Genomic DNA, 20,201 nt, shown 5'->3' with positions numbered 1-20,201 from the left:
AATGATGACATAAGAGTAAAAGCCATAGTAACTCCAATTACAAAAAAGATCAAAGAGAACAGATTACAGTGGTTCAGACACACACAGAAAAACAGAAGACAATCTGGTGAGGAAGATTTGGGACAGACAGGAAGAAGGTAAGAGGAAACGAGGATGTCCAGCAAAGAGGTGGATGGATTGTGTGGAAGAAGATCTGTGACAGTCAGGCATGAGTGTTGAAGAAGGCAGGAGTGTGTCACTGAATCAGGAGAGATGGCAACAGTTAACAAGATACCCCGAATCCATGTAAAAAAATGAGAAAAAGGGGGCTGATGATGATGATTCTTGTCATGCCTCGATGGTTTCATGCTAAAGAAGAGCAAATCTTGTACCTAGCAGATGTCTGGCATCAGTTTCACTTTTAAGTTATTAAAATCAAAGAGAAAAGGAGAAGTAATAACTTTCTGTCGTGGTGGTGCTGCTTATCTCCTTCTGTATCATGAAACTTTGTATGCTCTAGCTCTCTTTGCTGTCAAGCTGTACATTCTTACTGCTGCTTCAAGATATTTTATTTCAGTCTCCAGCTTCATTGTTTTTATTATATTCAAGCTACATTCTGTGGTCATCTGGGAATGGTCTGGGTTTCTTTGCTCTGTGATCTATGCTCTCGGCTACTACCACTCTGTTTCTGGACTCAGTGAAGTATTTTTTTGCTACACAGAAGTGGTTATCATCTCATTCTTGGTCATACCAACAGGTTGGGTTTCTTTTAGTGTGCATTCCTTAATCATTCATACCGGTTTCCTAATTACTGTGACTAAGAAATGAAAACTGCTGTGCAAGGTATGCTGTAAAGGTACACACTTTCTGGAAACATAATTGTTTTGCAGTTCATGTAGGTGCAATACTCAGCATCCTCACCACTGCCTAAAACTATGTGATGGTAGAAGTATATAAGTATATTCAGGTGCCACCAAGTATGTGATGATCAGGGAGGTGTGTAGCCTTTCAAGTTGCAACACTGCAAGCCAGTCAGTATGCAAGAAGCAATAGGTCTTGAGGGCATATGGTAAATATGCACTGCTGCTTTAGGTAATAGCTAACACCTGACACACCCAAATAAGCTTTGCATTATACACCTGTAAATTAGACTTATACTGCCTATCAGAACATTGTTTCACCAACCTTATACTGTTGCCATTGCCTTTCAACCATAAGTGAAAATTGTCTAAAATAATTCAGTTTACACACACACATTTATTACAGAAAGGGGGTAAATAACTCTACATTTTAAGCACTCTGTCCCCTAATTCATTGCATTGTTTCTAACAGCGATTTTTATTTGACGAGCCAATAATGTATACTGGTTACCTTAAAGTAAACCACATTTAAATCTTTGAAAGGTATCGTTCTTTGACAGGCAGATTGAAAATGGTCTTTAATACACGGGATTAAAAAAAATATATATATATATATATATATATATATATATATCTGTAGAGAGAGAGATTTTATGTATACTATTAAACTCATGAATAAACAAATCACAAGCTTCATGCGCCTCAAGCCAAACAATACATTTCTTTCCTGACATAAATAAAGTAATGCATACCAAAAAGAAAATATGCCAACAGGAGTAATCTTGCACAAGAACTTTAAAATACAATTCTTAACAAACAGCTAGTCTAGACCCTAGTTGATTATAGTTAAGGTCTGCTGTGCCCTTTCTAGCACTAGGTTTCAGTATCAGAATAAAGTCTCCAAATCCTTACTGTTTTTAGGCATACTTCAGCAGGAAGCTGTAGCAGCTTTCCTCAGCTAACAGCATTCCTGTTTGAATCCCAGTCAGGATCTCCTGTTAGCTTCAACTCTGAGTTTTGGAAGTTGCCTAATTTTTTTCAACAGTTACATGCTTCTGGGTTGAAGTCCCAAATAAGGTAATATCCTTTGACCTAGAATAACATATTCCTGTCATTATGCTTTAAACACTGCAAACGTGAACAGAAATGTTAGTTTCCCTTTCAAATTGCAGTACATTCCCACTGCAGCAAAAGTACATTTCTATGCATGCACACACACTTCTTTTAAATATTTTTATTCATTTAAATAACATGTACAATGCAGCTTCTTTCATATTTTAAATATTTACTTACATTTTTCTTGTCAATACAACTTTAGTGCAGTTAAGTTCACTTTTCCATTTCCCTTTTGAAAGAACAGGTGCATATTTTCCAGCTTTTTACAGCTTTTCACAACCTTACAGGATACAGTCTAAAACATTTCACTAGGCAATAACTGCACTTTCAACATATTTCAGAAATATTTAAAAGAAATGGCTCATGGACTATTGTACACGCATTCACAAAGCACTAGACGTTAGAAGCACAGTTCTGAGATGATGCAAGTTTTAGTATGACTGCACTACATGAGGTCTTAGTACGTTTGCCACCCATGGATGTGATAATGCTTGGAGTCTACTTACATTCTATACTTTACATTTGCCTTCCCTGAAAAATAAAGTACAGTTCTGTGCAAGATGCATTTCATAATAGTAGTTCTTGCATGAAGATGCCACTATAACAGTAAAACTACCCATTTCTTGCTAAATATCAGCTGTTTTACTTAGCTGACTGGCCCATTTGCTTGTTGTGAATAAGAGCAAGTTAGTGGACATCATTGTCCAGACAGTCATGAGTATCTCCTTATGCCTTACCTACCAGTTCCCTTGACATCTGTGAGCATTTTCTTATGTCTTGCCTATCTCTGTCCTTAACAGCCCTGAGCAAGTGAAAGTCTCTCATCGCAGGCCCTTGTTGGCTTGCCCTTTTCTAAACTTGCCTGAATACCTGATAGAGTGTGTGTACTTCTTGGTGGGTGCTTGTCCCTAGCTCTTTCAGTGCATTGCTGTGGCATCAAAAGTTTGCAGTGTCAATGTTGTAGTGCATTGAGCTACCCCCCACCCCCACCCAGAGATAGGTGAGTAAGTAATAGCAACTCACCCTGTACTGGTTCTACCATTCCACAATTTGCTTCTCAAACCACATAATTTTTGGCTGCATTCACATCTTTGTCCCTCTGTATCATTAAGCTGTCACCCTCCCATAACAATACTGCACATAATTTCTAATACTAGCTTTTTATGCATTTACATTTTGCTTATTATGGTCATTTTGTGCTAAGGACTGAGGCTTACTATATTCAGAATTCCATATGAAGGTAAGTAGGGTCTAAAAAAACATAAAAAGACTACTGGGGTTGCTGGCTGTACTAATTAAAAAAATAAATTGTTTGTTTAAGTAATAACCCTTGGCTGGGTGTGGGTAAATCCAGCATTGCCTACACCCAGCCATGTGTTATTGCTATTATACAATGACATTATTTAAGAAAAAAGACTTACTTTTCTGAAATAATGTCTTTGTATAATGCCTCCGTGTTGCCCTTCCACATTTTTCCAGTATTCTGGGGCTTTTTTTGATGTACTGTGCATGCGTGTGGGACTTGAGTTCCCATGCTTATGCAGTACATCTGTGCTGTGCAAAGGTAGCAACGGAGAAAGGAAGATCTCCATTGCTTTTTTTTTTTTTTTTTAATTTGAGAAGAAAAGAAATAAACTGGGAGACTTTTTACATTCGGGAGAGCCGCAACAGATAAAATAAAAGGATAATCAAGTAAGTTTATTTAGTTTTGCAGAACGTACTTGATTGTCCTCTTATTTTTGTCTGCGCCATCTCGCTCGTTCATTTCAGGTCTTCCATTTTCTTTTTTGGTTTAAAGAAAAGAAAAGTAAAAAAAATTATGAGGTATACTAATGAGAAAAAGTCCATGCGACCAGACATTTTCCCGTTGGTATATTCTTGGATTTACAATGGGCACGTTGGTTGGGCTGGCCAATCAGCATGTTCATTTTTGAATATTAATGGCAAGTCATTGTATAATTCACTTTAACTAATAATTATTCTAACATCTGTATTTCAAGTCTTCCCAGGAATGCATTTCATACAGAAAACAGTAAATAACATGAGTAGTTAAAATTAACTTTAATTATTCATCAAATTAAAACTTAAAAAAAAAAAAACAAGCATGTAAAAACCTTTAGTGGAAATATAACTTTCATTTCACAAGGTATATAAGTTGTTTCAGGCTTTTTTGAATATTTCTTATGCTTTTCCCTGGTCCACTTGTTAAGTTATTTTAAAATAAACAAAACTGTACAAATATCTTAGCTTTTTGACATTCTAAGAAGTGCTTAGCCACAGCATTAGAGACATTGTTACTCATCTCCAGAACATTTCTGTGTTCTTCTCTTAGATGCATCTGTGTCTGTTGCACATAAAATAAATATTGTTTATGACCCTTTCAACATGATGCAGAAGAATGCATTTCATGCTGTTTATGATTAATAGTCCATCAGTGTCCTTGGTCCATTTATATAGATATACTACTATTTTTGGTATTAGGCCAATATGCAGTTATGTGTTGATCAATTACAATAATACATTTTTTACATAAAAGACAATGGTTTGCTACAATTTCATGTCCTTTTGAAAACCGGAAAAGACTTGAAGAAAAAATAGCTTCTATGAAAATAGGGTTTGTACATCTGTCTTGTGCACCAACCAAGGTGTTATGGAATGCTGGACAGAGAGAGAGAAGCAGCTTTAGTCTTCAAAACAGATTTGAGCACAGATAATGAAAAATCTGTGTAGGAAAAATAGCATATAAGGTAGGTAGAGCCAAATACTGTTTTTTTTTTGTTACAGTGACCTGTTCTTGAGGATCTACGGCTGAAGTATGTTCTATCATATGAAACAACTGTACTTTTATAATTTGCTGACAGAGTATGTCCATAGTCATACTGTTTTTGTGTGTGTGTGTGTGTGTGTGTGTGTGTGTGTGTGTAATGCACTTTTCTGACAAGCTGTGCTAAATTGTCATTTAGTTGTTGGATTGTAAAAAAAAAAAAAGCTTTTGGGACATCTCTGAAGACAGCACTTTCTTGTTTTTATTTTGTACATATACTAAAAGTATCTGTTTTACATTCAGGTTGGTTTTCAGAAAGGTTCGATCTTTACTTGGTGGGAAAACACGGTTGATTCTGTCTGGTGGAGCACCACTATCTCCAGCAACACAGCGATTCATGAATGTTTGCCTTTGTTGTCCTGTTGGTCAGGGATATGGATTAACAGAGACTTGTGGGGCTGGGGCTATCAGTGAAGGTTAGTGCTGTTCAAAACAAATATTAATGATAAGTTGGAACCCACTGGTAAGGAAACTTTATGTAATTGTTGCTCTTGTCTTAATATAGTCCCTGTGTAAGAGTACTGAGTCGTATTAGTCAAATACTTTTTTCTCCTGTGTGTTACCTCTTGTCCTGATAATTCCTTATAGAATGTTGCTAGCTGTTATGCAATTTAGTTGCTCTTCATGGATATTGGAAACCTGAAGAGATATTTGCATTGTGGTATAATTGCTTTAATGCACTGATCTTTATAATTAGATCACTGTTGCAGTAGGCTAAGCTATCTGAGATGAATCCTGCCAAGGAACAGACAAACTGACCAGTTTCCAAAACTTTAGGGCATGCACTGAAGCCATAGTACAGCTTGTGGCTGTCAATATAAAAGCAGTGGCTATTGCCTCCTAAAGCTCAGAGCTTTCTTGCCTTAGAGTAGGAAGGTTTAAGTCCTGCCAGGCAGTGATAAAAATCCCATAGCCTGGCAGAAATACAGAAGACAAAAAGGGAGGATGGACGGAGGACATGGCTACTCCAACAGTGACCTATTCAAACTTCTACTGTTAAGGTAAGTTTACTTATCAAACCTTACTGTGTTCATTATTAATTCACAGTTGTAGAACCATAAGCTATTGGAGATGAATAACATTACTTAGAATGGAGGAGCCTTAATAGCTTGTGACTCGGATACTGCCGTAACAGAAGTTAGAGTAATGAGCAACATTACACAAAAAGTATTTTAAACTACCTCCTGAGCAAGCTCAAAAATGTATTGTTATTAATAATAATAGTAATATTATTATATAAAGAGTAAAGCCCACAAGGGTAGCCATCTGTCAGCTAGGTGAATGGATATGCAGAACTATTTTAAAACCTGATCTGATGTTGTAATTTTCATTCATTCCTCAACAAATGGGTTTGGATCCAACCCAGATGCTTATTCCAGCTAATGGAGCACTGAAACTCTCGAGCTCCTCTCTTAACGCACAAGTCCCCTACCATACCTCAGATTTTGTTTGCCACCTTCACGTATGGATGTGGTCACTGCCAGCTCTCGTAGTCTTTTTCTTCCCAGCCTCCACTCCCCTCTAGATGTGAGGCTTTCTGTCCAGGACTACACCAACTCTTGCTCCTGTAACCCCCTGCTAGGGCTTAAGGCTTTCGACTCCCATCTCTCCAGTTCCAGCTGCTGTGGTGCCGACAGCTTTTTCTCCTATGGTTCCAGGATCTGCCTTGACTTCCTCAGTTCCTTTGGAACTGACAGACTCCTGGGGCTGTGGCTCCGCAGTGTGGTCTGAGGGTTCTGTATTGGCTCCAGTTTTTTATTCAGAGTCATCCTTGACTCTCTGAACCTCTGCTGACATGGGCTATACCTTGGCTTTTGCTTTGGGTGTAGGTCTCTCAGAGCAGGTGTGACCTCATTTCTGAGGTTGTCCTTCTCAGTTCCGGGCTCCCATCCATCTTTGGTGGTGGGGGAGACTGCCTTCCAGGTAATAGAGAGGGCATTGGCCTCTGCATGCCTCAGCTGGCCCTTTCCATATCAGAGTTTTAGCCTAGGAATCCTTCTTACGCAGAGCTGCCTCCATGCCTGGACAGCAAGCACCTAAGCTCCAAGATACCCCTGGATAGGGCCCCTCTTCTTCAGAGTCCTCATCAGAGATTCCCACTGAGGAGCCACCCCCAGAAAAAGACATGTAAGAGAAAACAGATTACCCTGAGGAATCTTTCACAGAAGACACCGACTTCGATGATGGGGAGAGTTCCCACCACTCACCCCCAGAAGATGTCTCCTCTAGAGACATTCTAGAGATTCTGAAACAGAGGGGGGTAACTGGAAGCCCAAAGACCCTACCTCTGAGGAGTCTGTGTACTTGCAGGCTTTTGGTGCTCGCCCATCTACTTCTTGGGTGACCCTTCCTGCTGACTGTCTTATTAAATTGATTGCGTAGCGGGCTTGGAAGGCTCCTGACTTTGTAGAGCCAATTCCCCAGAGACTGGAAAAAATAATCTGAGCTCCAGAAGACCACCAGCATTGGGCTAAGAGGTTAGTGGTAAATGCTGTGGTAGTCGCGGCAGCCACCAAAACAGAACTAGCTGAAGAGAGGTTCCACTGTTCAATCCCTCTGTTCATCCCCCTAATCGAGAGTCCAGGGCGATGAACAGATTTGGAAAGCGGGTGTACACACCATCGACATTTGCTTTAATGTATTTGAATTTTATGCCACATTTCAGTAGGCTCCAGAATGATCTGATCAAGGAGTTATCAGATAGTCTAGCAGGAGGTGAGTCTGAGTAGGCCCAGGATAAAGTGACCTCCCAACTAGCCAACCTGGAGTCTATCTCCATCTCGTCTGTGAGACTCATTGCACATGCAACCGAAGGGATAACGAGGGCAACAGTTTCAGGCATTACCATAAGGCTTCATGCCTGGATGCACTTGTGTGAATTTGCGGAGCCATTTAAGTCCTCCTTTGTCATGGCTCCTTTTGATGGATCTTCCTTATTCAGCCCCAAAGTGAAAGAAACTCTAGCCAGGTGCGAGGAAAGATGGAAAGACCCAACCTGCAGTGGGCATACATTTTTCTGCTCCCTAACAGTCCTACTGTAGAAATCAGAGGAGCAAGAAGATGTGGTTTAAGAAATCCCAAGGACCTTTTCAGGGCACATGTGGTGGTAGCTCCCCTTGGGGCAGAGCAGGTAGCTCTTACGGAAGACACCAACCCATCAACAGAGGTGGCGTGCAAAATCATGGTTTCAGAGTGTCTTTCTCTGGAAAATCCTACCAGCGCTCCTGAAAGGGGGCCCAATTGATTACCTCTGGAAGCGGTCGGGTGAAGATTTTTCTTGCAGTCATGGGCCTGGCAGCAAATAAGTTTGAATACTTGGGTGCAGAGGATCATTGCCAGAGGTTACCATATTCCTGTCAGTCTTTTTCCAAGATCAAAACGAAGACTCCCTGATGTTCCACCCCAGTCAGAGGGATCAAGCAGCTTTAGAGATTCAAAAGCTGCTAAAAAGAGTCATCCAAGAAGTCCCACCAGACGAGATAGGATACGTATTTTACTCAAGGTTCTTTTTGGTGTCAAAAAAGACAGGGAACTTGAGACCAATTTTAGATCTTAGCGTTCTGCACAAATTTGTTCAGCAAGCAAAATTCCAGATGGTCACAGATCAGTCTATACTTCCCTTTTTAGAGGAAAACAATTGGATGTACTATGTAGATCTTCAGGATGCGTATTACCACATAAAAATGGACAAATGCTCCAGAAGGTTGCTTTCAGCTAGGAGCCAGTCATTTTCAGTTCAGAGTGCTGCCCTTTCGCATCACCATAGCTCCCAGGGTGTTCACCAAGTCTTTGGCAGCAGTAACAGCTTACTTGAGACTACACAGATTCCAGGTGTTTCCTTATCTAGACAACTGGCTCATCCTACCAGGCATCTACTGCTTCAAGCAGCAGATTTCATTCTGCACCTGTTCGCTCATGTGGAGAATACAGTGAATCAATCAGAATGTCAGCATAGTCCCACTCAGGATCTAGAGTTCATAGGAGCTCATTTGAATACCATCTGTTGTGTAACTTCCCTTCCTCTCCACAGGCTACAGAAGGTAAAATCCCAAGTACAAGCCATTCTGTCCAACGACAAGGGCCCTGCACTTCTAGTCCTTCGAGCTTTATTGTCCATGGCAGCTACCATTATCTTAGTTCAACTAGCAAGATTTCACTTGTAGCTGCTACAATGGCTTCTGCCATTCTAATGGTCCATCCTAACCCATCTAATGACGCATCCAATTTTAATCACCAGTAATTGCAAAGAAGACTTATCCTGGTGGATGGAATCCAAAGAAATTCTCTTACGCCATCCCTTCATTCAATCTCAGCCCAAGGCCATAGTGACCACAGATGCCTCCCAGATGGGGTTGGGGGGGCATTGTCTGGGCAGAACAGTCCAAGGCACTTGGTCCCCAGTGGAGGCCAAATCTGCATATCAGTGTTCTGGACCTGGGGGCAGTGCTGTTAGTTTGTAAGCCTTCCAAGCTGTCCTTCCTCTAGGAATGATTGCAGTTCAGTCAGACATCTCAGTAGTCTGGTACATCAACAAACAGGGCGGAACCAGGTCTTTACCCCCTGTGTCAAGAAGCTCTCAGAGTGTGGCAATGGGTGATATCCTCCAACCTCTTTCTGATAGCAATGCACATCCCAGGGAGCTTAAACATGATAGTAGGCAAACTGAGCAGATGCATCCTCCTGCTTGACAAGTAGTCTGTCAATCCCAGAGTGGCGAAGGAGATTTTCTGTCACTGGGGCTAGCCTTGCTGCAACCTATTTGCTTCTCCCCTGAACAAGTGCAGTAGCTACTTTGCCCTAATCCCCCTTCAGGGGGAGTCCCCAAGAGATGCACTCCTTCGTGATTGGCCTGCAGGATTGCTCTTTGCCTTCCCCCCTTCCCACTGATTCCTCTCGTGTTAAAGAAAGCCATCAGGTTGAAGAGCAAGGTGATCCTCATTGCCCCCTTTTGGCCTTGTCAAGTCTGGTTCCCCTTTCTGTGTCCTCACCTAGTTCACCGTCCTTGGACTTTGGACCCAGTTCCAGATCTTCTGTCTCGTCTACAAGGAATGGTGCATCCCAGTCTTCAGAATCTCAAGCTTACAGCTTGGTTCCTCCAATTTCATTATTTGCCAGGCAGAAAAAAGTTATCTTCTCCAGTCCAGAAAATTTTATTGGCTTCTCATAAACCTTCCACTAAGAAGATTTACCACAGCAAGTGGAAAAGATTTTCTATTTGGGCACACAATAATGGTCTTAATCCCTTCTCCTCACCATTTGAAAAAAATTTTAAATTTTTTAGCTACACTTTTTGCACAAGGAGTCTCTGCTTCTACTATTAGTCCAAATAGCTGCTATTTTCAGTTTCCGCAATAGTTTTGACGATCATCTTGTAATTTCCCATAGATTGTGTAAAGTGTTTATTAAAGAAACCTTGCAGTTGAAATCACCTTATAATGATCTTCTAGCTCCTTTGGATTTGACTTTGGTTCTCCAATCTTTGGTCCTTTCCCTCTTTCAACCTGCAGCTTCCTGTCACTTCGCTTCTTTCTTGTAAGACCATTTTTCTTATAGCCATTACCTCTGCCAGAAGAATTTCCAAAATACAAGCACTTTCTTCAAAACCCCCATATTTGATTTTTCATCAAGATATGGTTTCACTAAGAACCAGCCTATCCTTTCTACCTAAGATGGTCTCAGAAACTAATATTAATCAGTCCATTGACTTGACCTGTTTTCTTTCCATATTTCTCTAACAAAGGTGAATATTGCTTACATTTGCTGGATGTTCACAGACAATTATGTTTCTACCTCAGCAGAACTAAAGAATTTAGAAAATCTGGTCCCTCCCTTCTTTCATTTACAATAAAAAGAATCTCCAATTACCAGCACCAGGTAAAGAGCATCCTACAAAGGCAATAGCCACGTCTGCTGTTTTCCATTCCAAAGCTTTTATGGATGAAATATATGCAGGAGCAACCTGGGCTGCTCCGCATACCTTTATCACCCATTACAAACTGGATCTGGTCTCCAGGGGAAGAGCATCCTTTGGCTCTATAGTTCTCAGGAATATCCTTTCATAAGGTCACCCAAGATCTAAAGTAGCTGGTAACGCTATCCCAAAGGTCAATCATAAATGAAGATTGGCAACATCAGATAAAGAAGTTATGTACTCACCATAATGTTCCATCTGTGTTTTTGATCTTCATTTATCATCGACTCCCCTCCCTCCTCTCCCCCTATTTTCAGACTCCTTGGAAGATTGGCCGCTTGTCCTGCTAACCTTATCAGTTTTCACCTTGGACATAACCTCTTCCTTTCCATATGTATTTTTTATTCAGTCTGTCTGTGTAGCTGCAAACTCCGTCTGAGTTACTCTGGAGAGGGTATTGTGGATAGTGACTTAGCTCGAGAGTTTTTGGCTCACACAAGTCGTGTAATGGCTGAGCCTGTTCCTAGGATCGGAACTGAGTCCCAAAGGTCAATAATAAATGAAGATCAACAACACAGATGGAATGTTATGGCGAGTACATGACTTCTTTTTAGGCCACTTGGATTCTGCCTGTGATATTTGTAAGGCCTTCAAATCTAAGGCCCATATTGATAGGAGAAATAAGCTAATTTTGAGAGGATTACTTTCATCAAAATTTTCTGATGCAGCATGTGGGGCTCAAACCCCTAAAAAACATAACAAAAAAGGGGCTTAAAAGCCATCCCTGGAGCCTTTAAGTTCCTCGACTCCAGGTTCAGAATTGCCTCTTAAGATTTCAAAACCTTCAGATCTGACCTGTTGGGATCCAAAGGCAAAATCTTACAGTACTACTACTTCAGATCCGAAGAAGCATAAGGATAGGTCACCACAGATCAGATCTCCTCCAAGCCTGGATCCAGTGTTCTCTCATCTTCCATCTCCCTTTCTGGAAAGGTGTCATCATTCTAGGGCTTCACCTCCAGAAGTCTGATATGATGATGAGGAAATTCTCTTGACACAAATTCAAATGGAGGTTCTTCTGGTTCCTAACTTATCAGGTCTGGAGACCTTCATGAGTACTAGCCATCTATTTTGACTCCTCCTTCAATCTGACCATCCATTTCATATCTGAAGATCATTCTATCTTCTACACTGGTACCCTGTCAGAGTGGGCCAGCTCTGAACATGTTAAAGTTGGATGAATCTTGGAGCTGTAGCGTCATCCCAGATCTTGGTGTTGAGTAGACTCCAAGGTTGCCAAAGCAGTCTCTGCCCCTGAGAGCCTTGGTGCTGGACAGCTCATCTCCAACACCTGCCTCGAGTGGTTTCCCTTCAGTTTGGAAGGAGCCGATGGTCCAGAAGTATGTCTTCTCGGAGCCATCGGTCTCTTTCTATCTGAGGCATTCTGTTTTCATAGGTTCATAGGTTTATACTAGGCTATCTGCCCTAAGGCATTTATAAGCCTAGCCCAAATTTTTGTGGCTTACGCCACCCCTTATATGAAAAAATACTGTGCCCATTAGTTTGTTGTGCCTCTGTCCAGCAGTGACACAGAGATGATTCCTGGGATAAACCTACGATCTCCCATCCACAGGTCAAGATTTCTCTTGAACAGAGCCAGCGAGGTGCTCTGCCTCACATGGACCGGGATTTTATTCCACAGCATAGGGAGTCTCTGAGTGATAAGTCTATCCCTCCAGCACGTCCTATTTATATCCGTGCTAAGGTTTAAGTCACTTGCTTTAGTGGTTTTGGTGGATTTGGATTTTTTGAGGTGGAGCATGTCCATTAATTCCGGGTTGGACATGGCCTTGTATGTCAGGCACATGTCACCTCTGAGCAGACGGTATGCAACTGAATAGAGCTGGAGTTTCTTCAATCTGGCAGCATATGACAGATTTTGGAGTCCCTTTATCCTTTTGGTGAGGAACTTTTGGGGTCTCTCCAATTGCTGCAGATGTCGGGTGCGATTCATCCCGAATGGGGCATTGTACTCGATCATTGGTCTGATAAGTGAAGAGTACAGGGGAACAATGACCTCACTAGATCTGGATGTGAATCCCTTCATGATCAGGTGGGCAAAGTAGAAGGTCTTTCTAACCACTTTAGCAACGTGAGTGTCAAAGAAAGGCCACTGTCAACCTGGGTCCCCAGGTCCCTGATAACCTCTTCTGTGCTTAGTGGATTGCCACCTATATGGTAGCTTGGGGTTACCTTGTTTTTCCCGAAGGGTATGACTATACATTTTTTGGCGTTTAACTTCAGGCCATGGCTCTGGCACCAGCTATCTGTTTCCGTGAGTCCCTTCTGAAGGATATCTGTGTCCGATGCACTTTCCACTATGGCGCCCAGTTTGCAGTCGTCTGCAAACTTTGTCAGCCAAAGTCCTCCCATGTTGGCCTGTACTTCTGAGAAGTAGATGCCGAACAGTAGGGGGCCAAGGACCGAGCCCTGTGGGACACCGCTTGTGAACGGCTTGGAGTCTGACATAGCGCCAGCAACTCTAACCCTGTGGGTTCTGTCCTTAAGCCAGTTTGCAACCCATCTTGTGACATATGGGTTTACATTTAAGCTGGTAAGTTTTTCTACAATACCCGAGTGGGGTATTGTGTCGAAGGCCTTTGCAAGGTCAAGATAGGCTGTGTGGACTGCCTTTCCCTCATCAATGGCCTTGGTGACTGTTTCGAAGAAGTCGACCAAGTTCAAAAGGCATGATCTGCCCTTGACGAAGCCAAACTGGGTCGGGTCCAATGTCTGCAAGTCCCCTATATCTTTGTTTATGAGCTCCATTATGATCCTCTCCATAGCTTTGCAGACTAGACTTGTTAAGCTTATGGGGCGGTAATTACCAGGGTCCGTAGAGGCACCGCCTTTGTGGAGTGGGACCACAGTTGCCGTACGCCACTCCTTGGGCACGTATCCTGTGGTAAGGCTGAGATTTAACAGCTGCCTTATGTGCGGGTTTAATTCCTCATTTAGCTCGTGTAGCACACAGCCGGGGACACCATTCGGTCCCATTGATGCTGTGTTTTTAGCTTTAGAGAGAGCAGCTTTCGCCTGCGCATTTGAGATGTCTGGGAGGCTACACTCTGCTGGGATAGTTATCTCTCCTTTAGGGGGGGAGAGGGGGAGTGAAGTTTGCACTGAACCTGTCTTGCCAGTATGTTGGCAATGTCTGTGGGTTCAGTGATTTTTGTATCATTTTGGACTAATTCTGAGCATATCTGGGAGTTTCCACCCAGGTTCCTAACATAGCTGAAAAAGGCCTTATGATTGTCTTTTGAATCCATGGCAATTTTTCTCTCAAAATTGGCCTTAGTTGATTTTATGAGTGCTCGTATTTTTATACTAATAATGATCAGGGGTGACTTCCCTTTTATGGATTTTGTTCTATCATGTAATAGCTTTCTCCTCTTATTGTAAAGTTTGTTAATGGCTGGGGTCCACCAGACTGGACGTTTGCCCTTTGTGGAAAGAGTCTTGGTTTTATTTGGGATTGCCTGATCTATGCAGTCCTGGAGGTGTTCATAGAAGGCATTTGTAAGGGCTTCCGCAGCTTGGGTTGTGGTTTCCACTGGCTCAGGGGCCTTGAAGGATACCACACCAGTCTTGAGTAGTGTGAAGTTTGCTTTAGAGAAGTTCTTCACTGTGGTCTTTTTTGTTTGGGGTGGGGGCGGGATGTGGATTTCCAGTGAGATTAGTTTATGATCAGATCTCACCAATGAGGGATATACTTCCGGTGTGGAGCATTTTGTCCCCATGTTTGTGATAATGAGATCTAGTATATTTTCTCCTCTCGTGGGAACAGTGACTAGCTGTTCCATGGGATTTGAATTTATGAACTCCAGGAACCGTTGGGCTAGAAAGTTAGGGCTTGAGTTATGTTCCCAGTCTATATTCGGGTAGTTGAAGTCACCCAATATGATGGTGTTTGGAGATACATTTATACCCTCCTGTGTCTTCAGGAAGGCTGTGTGGGGTTCCTGAGTTTGAGAGGGTGGCCTGTAGCATGCTACAATTTGTAGAGCAGTTTTGCCTATGGTTAGTTGCACCTGGATGGTTTCCGAAGCTTTGTGCGTTGCCACCAACCTGGAGGTGTGGGTATCCTTTATGAATATGGATACACCCCCTCCTTTGGGTTTTGGGGCCGGAACGCATGATATGAGGTAAAACCTAATAGTGCCGGGGTGCTCTCAGGAGCCTTGAACCAAGTTTCAGTTACAGCACAGACATCGATGTTCTCCATACTGAGAAGGGCCTCGAGTACGTGCATTTTGAGATTTAGACTTCTGGCATTGAGCAGCATTACCCTCAGTTTCTTCCCATTTTTGTTTTCTAGGGTGGTAGGTTTAGAATTTGAGCCTTGCCTAAAAAAGGCACTATGGAGGTGGCAAGAGCCTTAGCCAATATCCAGAATCCCAGGGGTGACAGGTGCAAGCCGTCCCTTGCGAAGCAGCGTGGCTTGTCAAGCATGTCATCCCAGGCAGACAGACACTGGATCCCCTTTGAATGACACCAGACATTAAGCCAATTGTTAAAGCTGATCATCTTGTCTCCATATTGTGGCATCATTCTTGGTGAAGGAAGGATACTGCTCAGGGTCAGGGTCATACCTGCCTGGGCTACATAATCAGAGAGCTCCTCTATGTCTCTTTTCATGTAGTCCAGGGAGGTACGTCTCAGGTCGTTCACACCAGCATGGACAATGACTGTGTCATATTTGTACTTGCCGTGGAGTGACCAGAGTGCTTGTGTTATGTGGCGGATTCTAGCGCCCGATAGGCAGCTTACTGTGACCCTCTCCTTGTTCAGCCTGGTGAGTGGGACGTCAGTGTGTCTGACTATGGAGTCACCTATGGTCTACTATCAAGGTAGTGTAGAGAATTTTCTGTGTTCCAGGAGAAAGGATGTATCCACCTTTCTCGGCTCCTTCTTCCCAGACCCACTCATCTTTGTGTCTTGAGCCTTAACTTCCTGCAACACAGGGACAGCCAGCCCAAGGTCTCCAGGGTACCCAGCAGGGTATATTGATATCTTACAATACTTCTCCGGAACATCACGTTGAAGAAGTCCCTAAGAAAAGGAAGTATAAAAGGAGGTGCTATGACTCTCTTCAAGAGTCTATCATGGAGGACACTGATTTTGATGAGGGAGAAGGGTCCCCAAGGTCACCACAAGATGATGTCTCCTTTGGAGACAAACTAGAGATCCTCAAGCAAAGGGGTGGTTGGTCTACCGACAAACCTTCTCAAGAGGAGTCCGTATTCCTGGAAGCCTTTGGAGCTGACCCATCTACCTCTTGGGTTACTCTGCCTGCCAATGAGCTCATGGACTTGAACTCTAGATGAGTGTGGAAGGAATCTGCTTTCATTGAGCCAGTCCTCAAGAGACCAGACAAGATCCTGGCACCACCCAAGGATAGGAAATTTTGGAGCAAAGAAGTACCATTTGATGCCATGATTATAGTGGCAGCCACAAAAAAGGAACTTGCAGAATAAAGTTCCTCAGTTCAGTACCCTAACAGGGAGTCTAGGGCACTAGACAGACTCTGGAAGCATGTATATACTTCAGCAAACTTTGCACTTCGTTCGCTGAATTATTTGGCACACTTCACTAGAGGGATTTGATTAAAGAACTCACAGTTGGCTACCCTACAATCTGTTTCAAATTCAAACGTGAGGCTCATCTCCCATGCAGCTGAAGTTACCTCAAGGGTGGTGAGTTCAGGTATTTCCATTAAGAGGCATGCCTGAATGCATCTGTGTGATTTTTGTGGAGCCCTACAAGTCTTCTTTCATCAATGATCTCTTTGACAGAAGTTCTTTATTTGGCCGCAAGGTTAAAGACAAACTATCCAGGTGTGAGCAGGAAGGTAAAACCCTGTCTGCTGTGGACGTATGTTTTTTGACTCCTCAAAGGACCTTGTCTAAGAATCAGTGAGGTGGCTGAAAAATGTGGTTCAGAAAGCCCCAGGTTCCCTTCCCAGATCCATGTGGAGATAGATCCCCCAGGGGCAGAGAGGGGAACACTAATGGAAGATACAGCCCACATGGCAGAGGAGGTCCACAAAACCAAGGATCTAGAGATACCTTCTCTGACGGATCCTACCAGCGCTCCTGAAAGGAGGCCTGATTGTTCACGTCTGGAGGCAGTCAGAGGTCATTTATTCCTGCACCAGAGAGCCTTGGCAGAGATTGCAAAAGATTCTACGGGTGTGTAGGATTATTTCCAGAGGTTATACAATAACCACCCCCGTTAACAGTAAACAAAATTCCTGATGTTCCACCCAGTCAGAGGAAAGCAGCAGCACTAGAAATAAAAAAGCTGCTAAAAAATATCATCCAAGAGGTCTCCCCAAACCAGAAAGAGTCCAGAACTTACTCAAGATTCTTTAGTGCCAAAGAAAATAGGGGACTGGAGACTAATTTTGGATCTCAGCATTCTGAAAGTTCTAGATGGTCAGTGTTCAGTCCATTCTGCTTTTTCTGCACAAGGACAACTGGATGTGCTCAATAGAGCTTCAGGATGGGTACTATTGTATAAAAATGAACAGACCACAATCCAGAAGATGCCTATGCTTCCGCTTTGTTCTCACCACAGCCCCCAGGGTGTTCACCAAATGCTTGACAGTAGTGGCAGTTCATTTGCAACTGCAAGGATTCTTGGTGTTTCTTTATTTGGACATCTGGCCGTAACTGCTTAAAATAGACATAATCTGATCAAAGCACGAGATTATGTACTCCATTGGTGCTCTCACCTAGGAATTACGATCAATCACAACAAATCTCGACTAGAACCAATTCAAATATTGAAGTTCATAGCAGCTTTTGTTCAACACAATATGCTTGACAACCTCCCTTCCTTTACCAAGGGTACAAACCAAGCAATTCCAGATCAAAAAGATCATTCAAAATTCTTCTCTGTCAGCTCGATTGATCTTTCAAGAATTAGGGTCAATGTCTGCTGCAATAGTTTTGGTTCTGTTAGCAAAGTACTACATGATAATTCTCCAGTGGACCTTATCGACTCAGTGGTCTGTTCTTCACCAGCCTTTATCCACCCAAATCAAGATAACTCAGGCATGCAAAAATTACATCCTTTGGTGGATTTACTCCAGTCAGATAAATCAAGGTCACCCTTTCATTCTCCCTCAGCCCTAGGCCATAGTTACCACGGACTGTTCCCAGATCTGGTGGGGGGCACTTCTTGGGAAAGACAGTCCAAGGCACATGGTTCCCCCAAAGCAACCAATACACATATCAGTGTCCTAGAAATGAGAGCTGCCCTCCTAGCACTGCAGGCCTTTCAAGACACTCTCCTGTCTGGGACTGTTGTGATTCAGACGGACAATATGTCAGTGGTGTGTCACATCAAGAAACAAGGAAGAACCAGATCTTATCCCATGTGTCGAGAAGCTTTGAGAGTATGGCAATCTGCAATCTCATCCAATCAATTTTTGTTAGCAGTACACATTTGGAGGAAATCCAGCGTGGTAGCAGACAAGTTACGCAGGTCCATTCTTATGCCTCACGACTGGTCACTCAACTTGAAAGTGGCATAAAAGATATTCTGTCGATGGGGCCAACCTTGCATCCCCCCTCAACAACAAGTGCAGCATGTTCTTTGTTCTGATCCCTTCATTGGTGGAATCACCAAGAGACATTCTTCTCCATGTGACCCCTCCTCTGTGCCTTTCCCCAGTTCTTGTAATCCCCGAATTCCTTCAGAAAGCATCTCAACTGAAAAGCACAGTCATCCTCATTGCTCCATATTGGCCTCATCAACTTCACCCGCCATGGATTCTGAATCCAGTTCCAAACCTCCTGTCTCATCTGACAGATATGATACACAGGTATATTTTAGGCCTAAATTTGACCACATGGTTTCTCCAGTTCTCTTGATAGCTCCTCCCCCATCCGTCACTTTTTAAAAATTTTCTCACAAAGCTTCCACTAGAAAAATTTACAGAAGTAAATTGAAAAGATTTGTTGTTTGGGCACAGCAAAATGACATTGATCCCTTTTTAGTTTTAGCTTCAATACCTAAAGTTATTGAGTTTTTAGCAACAATTTTTAATGAAGGTGCTAGCTGTTTAACAGTTTAAAGTACAACTAAATGCCATTTCTGATTTTCACATTGGAGTAAATAATTCATCTTTAGCTTCTTCTTAACTTTTTAAGGCCTTTATAAGGGGAACTTTTCTTTTTAGACCCCCCCCCCCCTTTTAAAGATCCCACTCCCCCATAGCAATGGAATTCGGTTTTACAGGCTTTGACCCAATCCCCCTTTGAGCTGTTTGCCAAATGCGAACTAAAATTCTTAACCTGGAAGGCTGTCTTTTTAGTGGCCAAAAAGTTAAAAAAAACTTCAAGCCCCATCTTTTAATCCTCCTTATTTGATTTTTCATAAGGATATGGTATCCTTATGAACTAACCCATTCTTCCTTCCTTCCTATGGTGGTGTCAGAATCCAATATCAAATGAACAACCTTCCAGTTCCAGGAGAGTATATGTTGAACCTGTTGGATGTTTACAGAAGTTATGTTTTTATCTACATAGGACAAAAATTTTCAGGAAATCAGATCAACTATTTGTCTCCTTTTCTGATTCAAAATTGGACAAGCCAGTTACTAAAGTGACTTTATCCAAATGGTTAGCTAATTGTATTTCCTTTGTTTGCAAACAATTGGGTTTGTCTTTGCTAAAATCTTTAAAGGCTCATTCCACCTGGTCTGCGGCAACTTCTGTATTTTTATCCAGATCTTCTTTGGACGATATTTACCCAGCCGCAACTTGGGCTAATCCTCATGCCTTTATTGCTTATAACAAATTGGATCTGGTTTCTAGGGGAAGAGCTGCCTTGAGCTCAGTGGTGCTCAGGAATATCTTTCCTTAGAGTCCTGCCAGGATTTAGGTAGCTGGGGACTCTGCCCCATTTGTTGAGGAATGAATGAAAATAACAACATCAGATAAAAAAGTTATGTGCTCACCATGTGTTGTCCATTTTCATTCTTTCTCAACTCCCGTCCCTCTAACCCTCTACCAATTTGACTTCTGGAAGGATTAGAAGATACTAAAGGAACTAATATTTTTTATTTGAGCTTCAGATACTGTTATCTCATCCCCTTGTTATTTGTTAATTACTGTATATGCTAAAAGGTCAGCAAACAAGATCTGAGGTATGGTAGGGAACTAATGCATTATGGGTGAGAGAGGAGCTCAAGAGTTTGTGTTCCACGAGATGGAAAAAGTGGCCAAGTTGGATCTGAACCCATTTGTTGAGGAAGAATAAAAATGGACAACACGAATGGAACTTTATGGTGAGTACATCACTTTTTTTGTCTTTTTTTCAATTGAGGTAAACGGGAATGTAAGGGCAGACAAGCAGAAATGGTCACAAGATTAATCTTAAAAAGTAAGAAAAGCTAGAGACTAATAACTCATGCAGTACTACAGAATCTTACAAGGATCTT

At 42.3% G+C, this 20,201-nt stretch overlaps 1 protein-coding gene across 2 annotated transcripts in view; it reads left to right on the top strand.

Annotated features, from left to right (window-relative positions):
• Positions 1–20,201, top strand: part of ACSL3 (acyl-CoA synthetase long chain family member 3) — a 943,201-nt gene that overhangs the window by 682,452 nt on the left and 240,548 nt on the right. For both annotated transcript variants that reach the window (XM_044070290.1, XM_044070288.1), the window contains exon 11: positions 5,023–5,195. In XM_044070290.1, the coding sequence (XP_043926225.1) occupies positions 5,023–5,195 (173 nt within the window). The remainder of the gene's footprint in view (positions 1–5,022; positions 5,196–20,201) is intronic.

Source organism: Protopterus annectens, chromosome 4.part1 (assembly GCF_019279795.1).
Source record: "Protopterus annectens isolate FY-2018-M chromosome 4.part1, PAN1.0, whole genome shotgun sequence".
NCBI lineage: Eukaryota > Metazoa > Chordata > Ceratodontiformes > Protopteridae > Protopterus > Protopterus annectens.
This window is presented reverse-complemented; position numbering and strand designations above follow the sequence as displayed.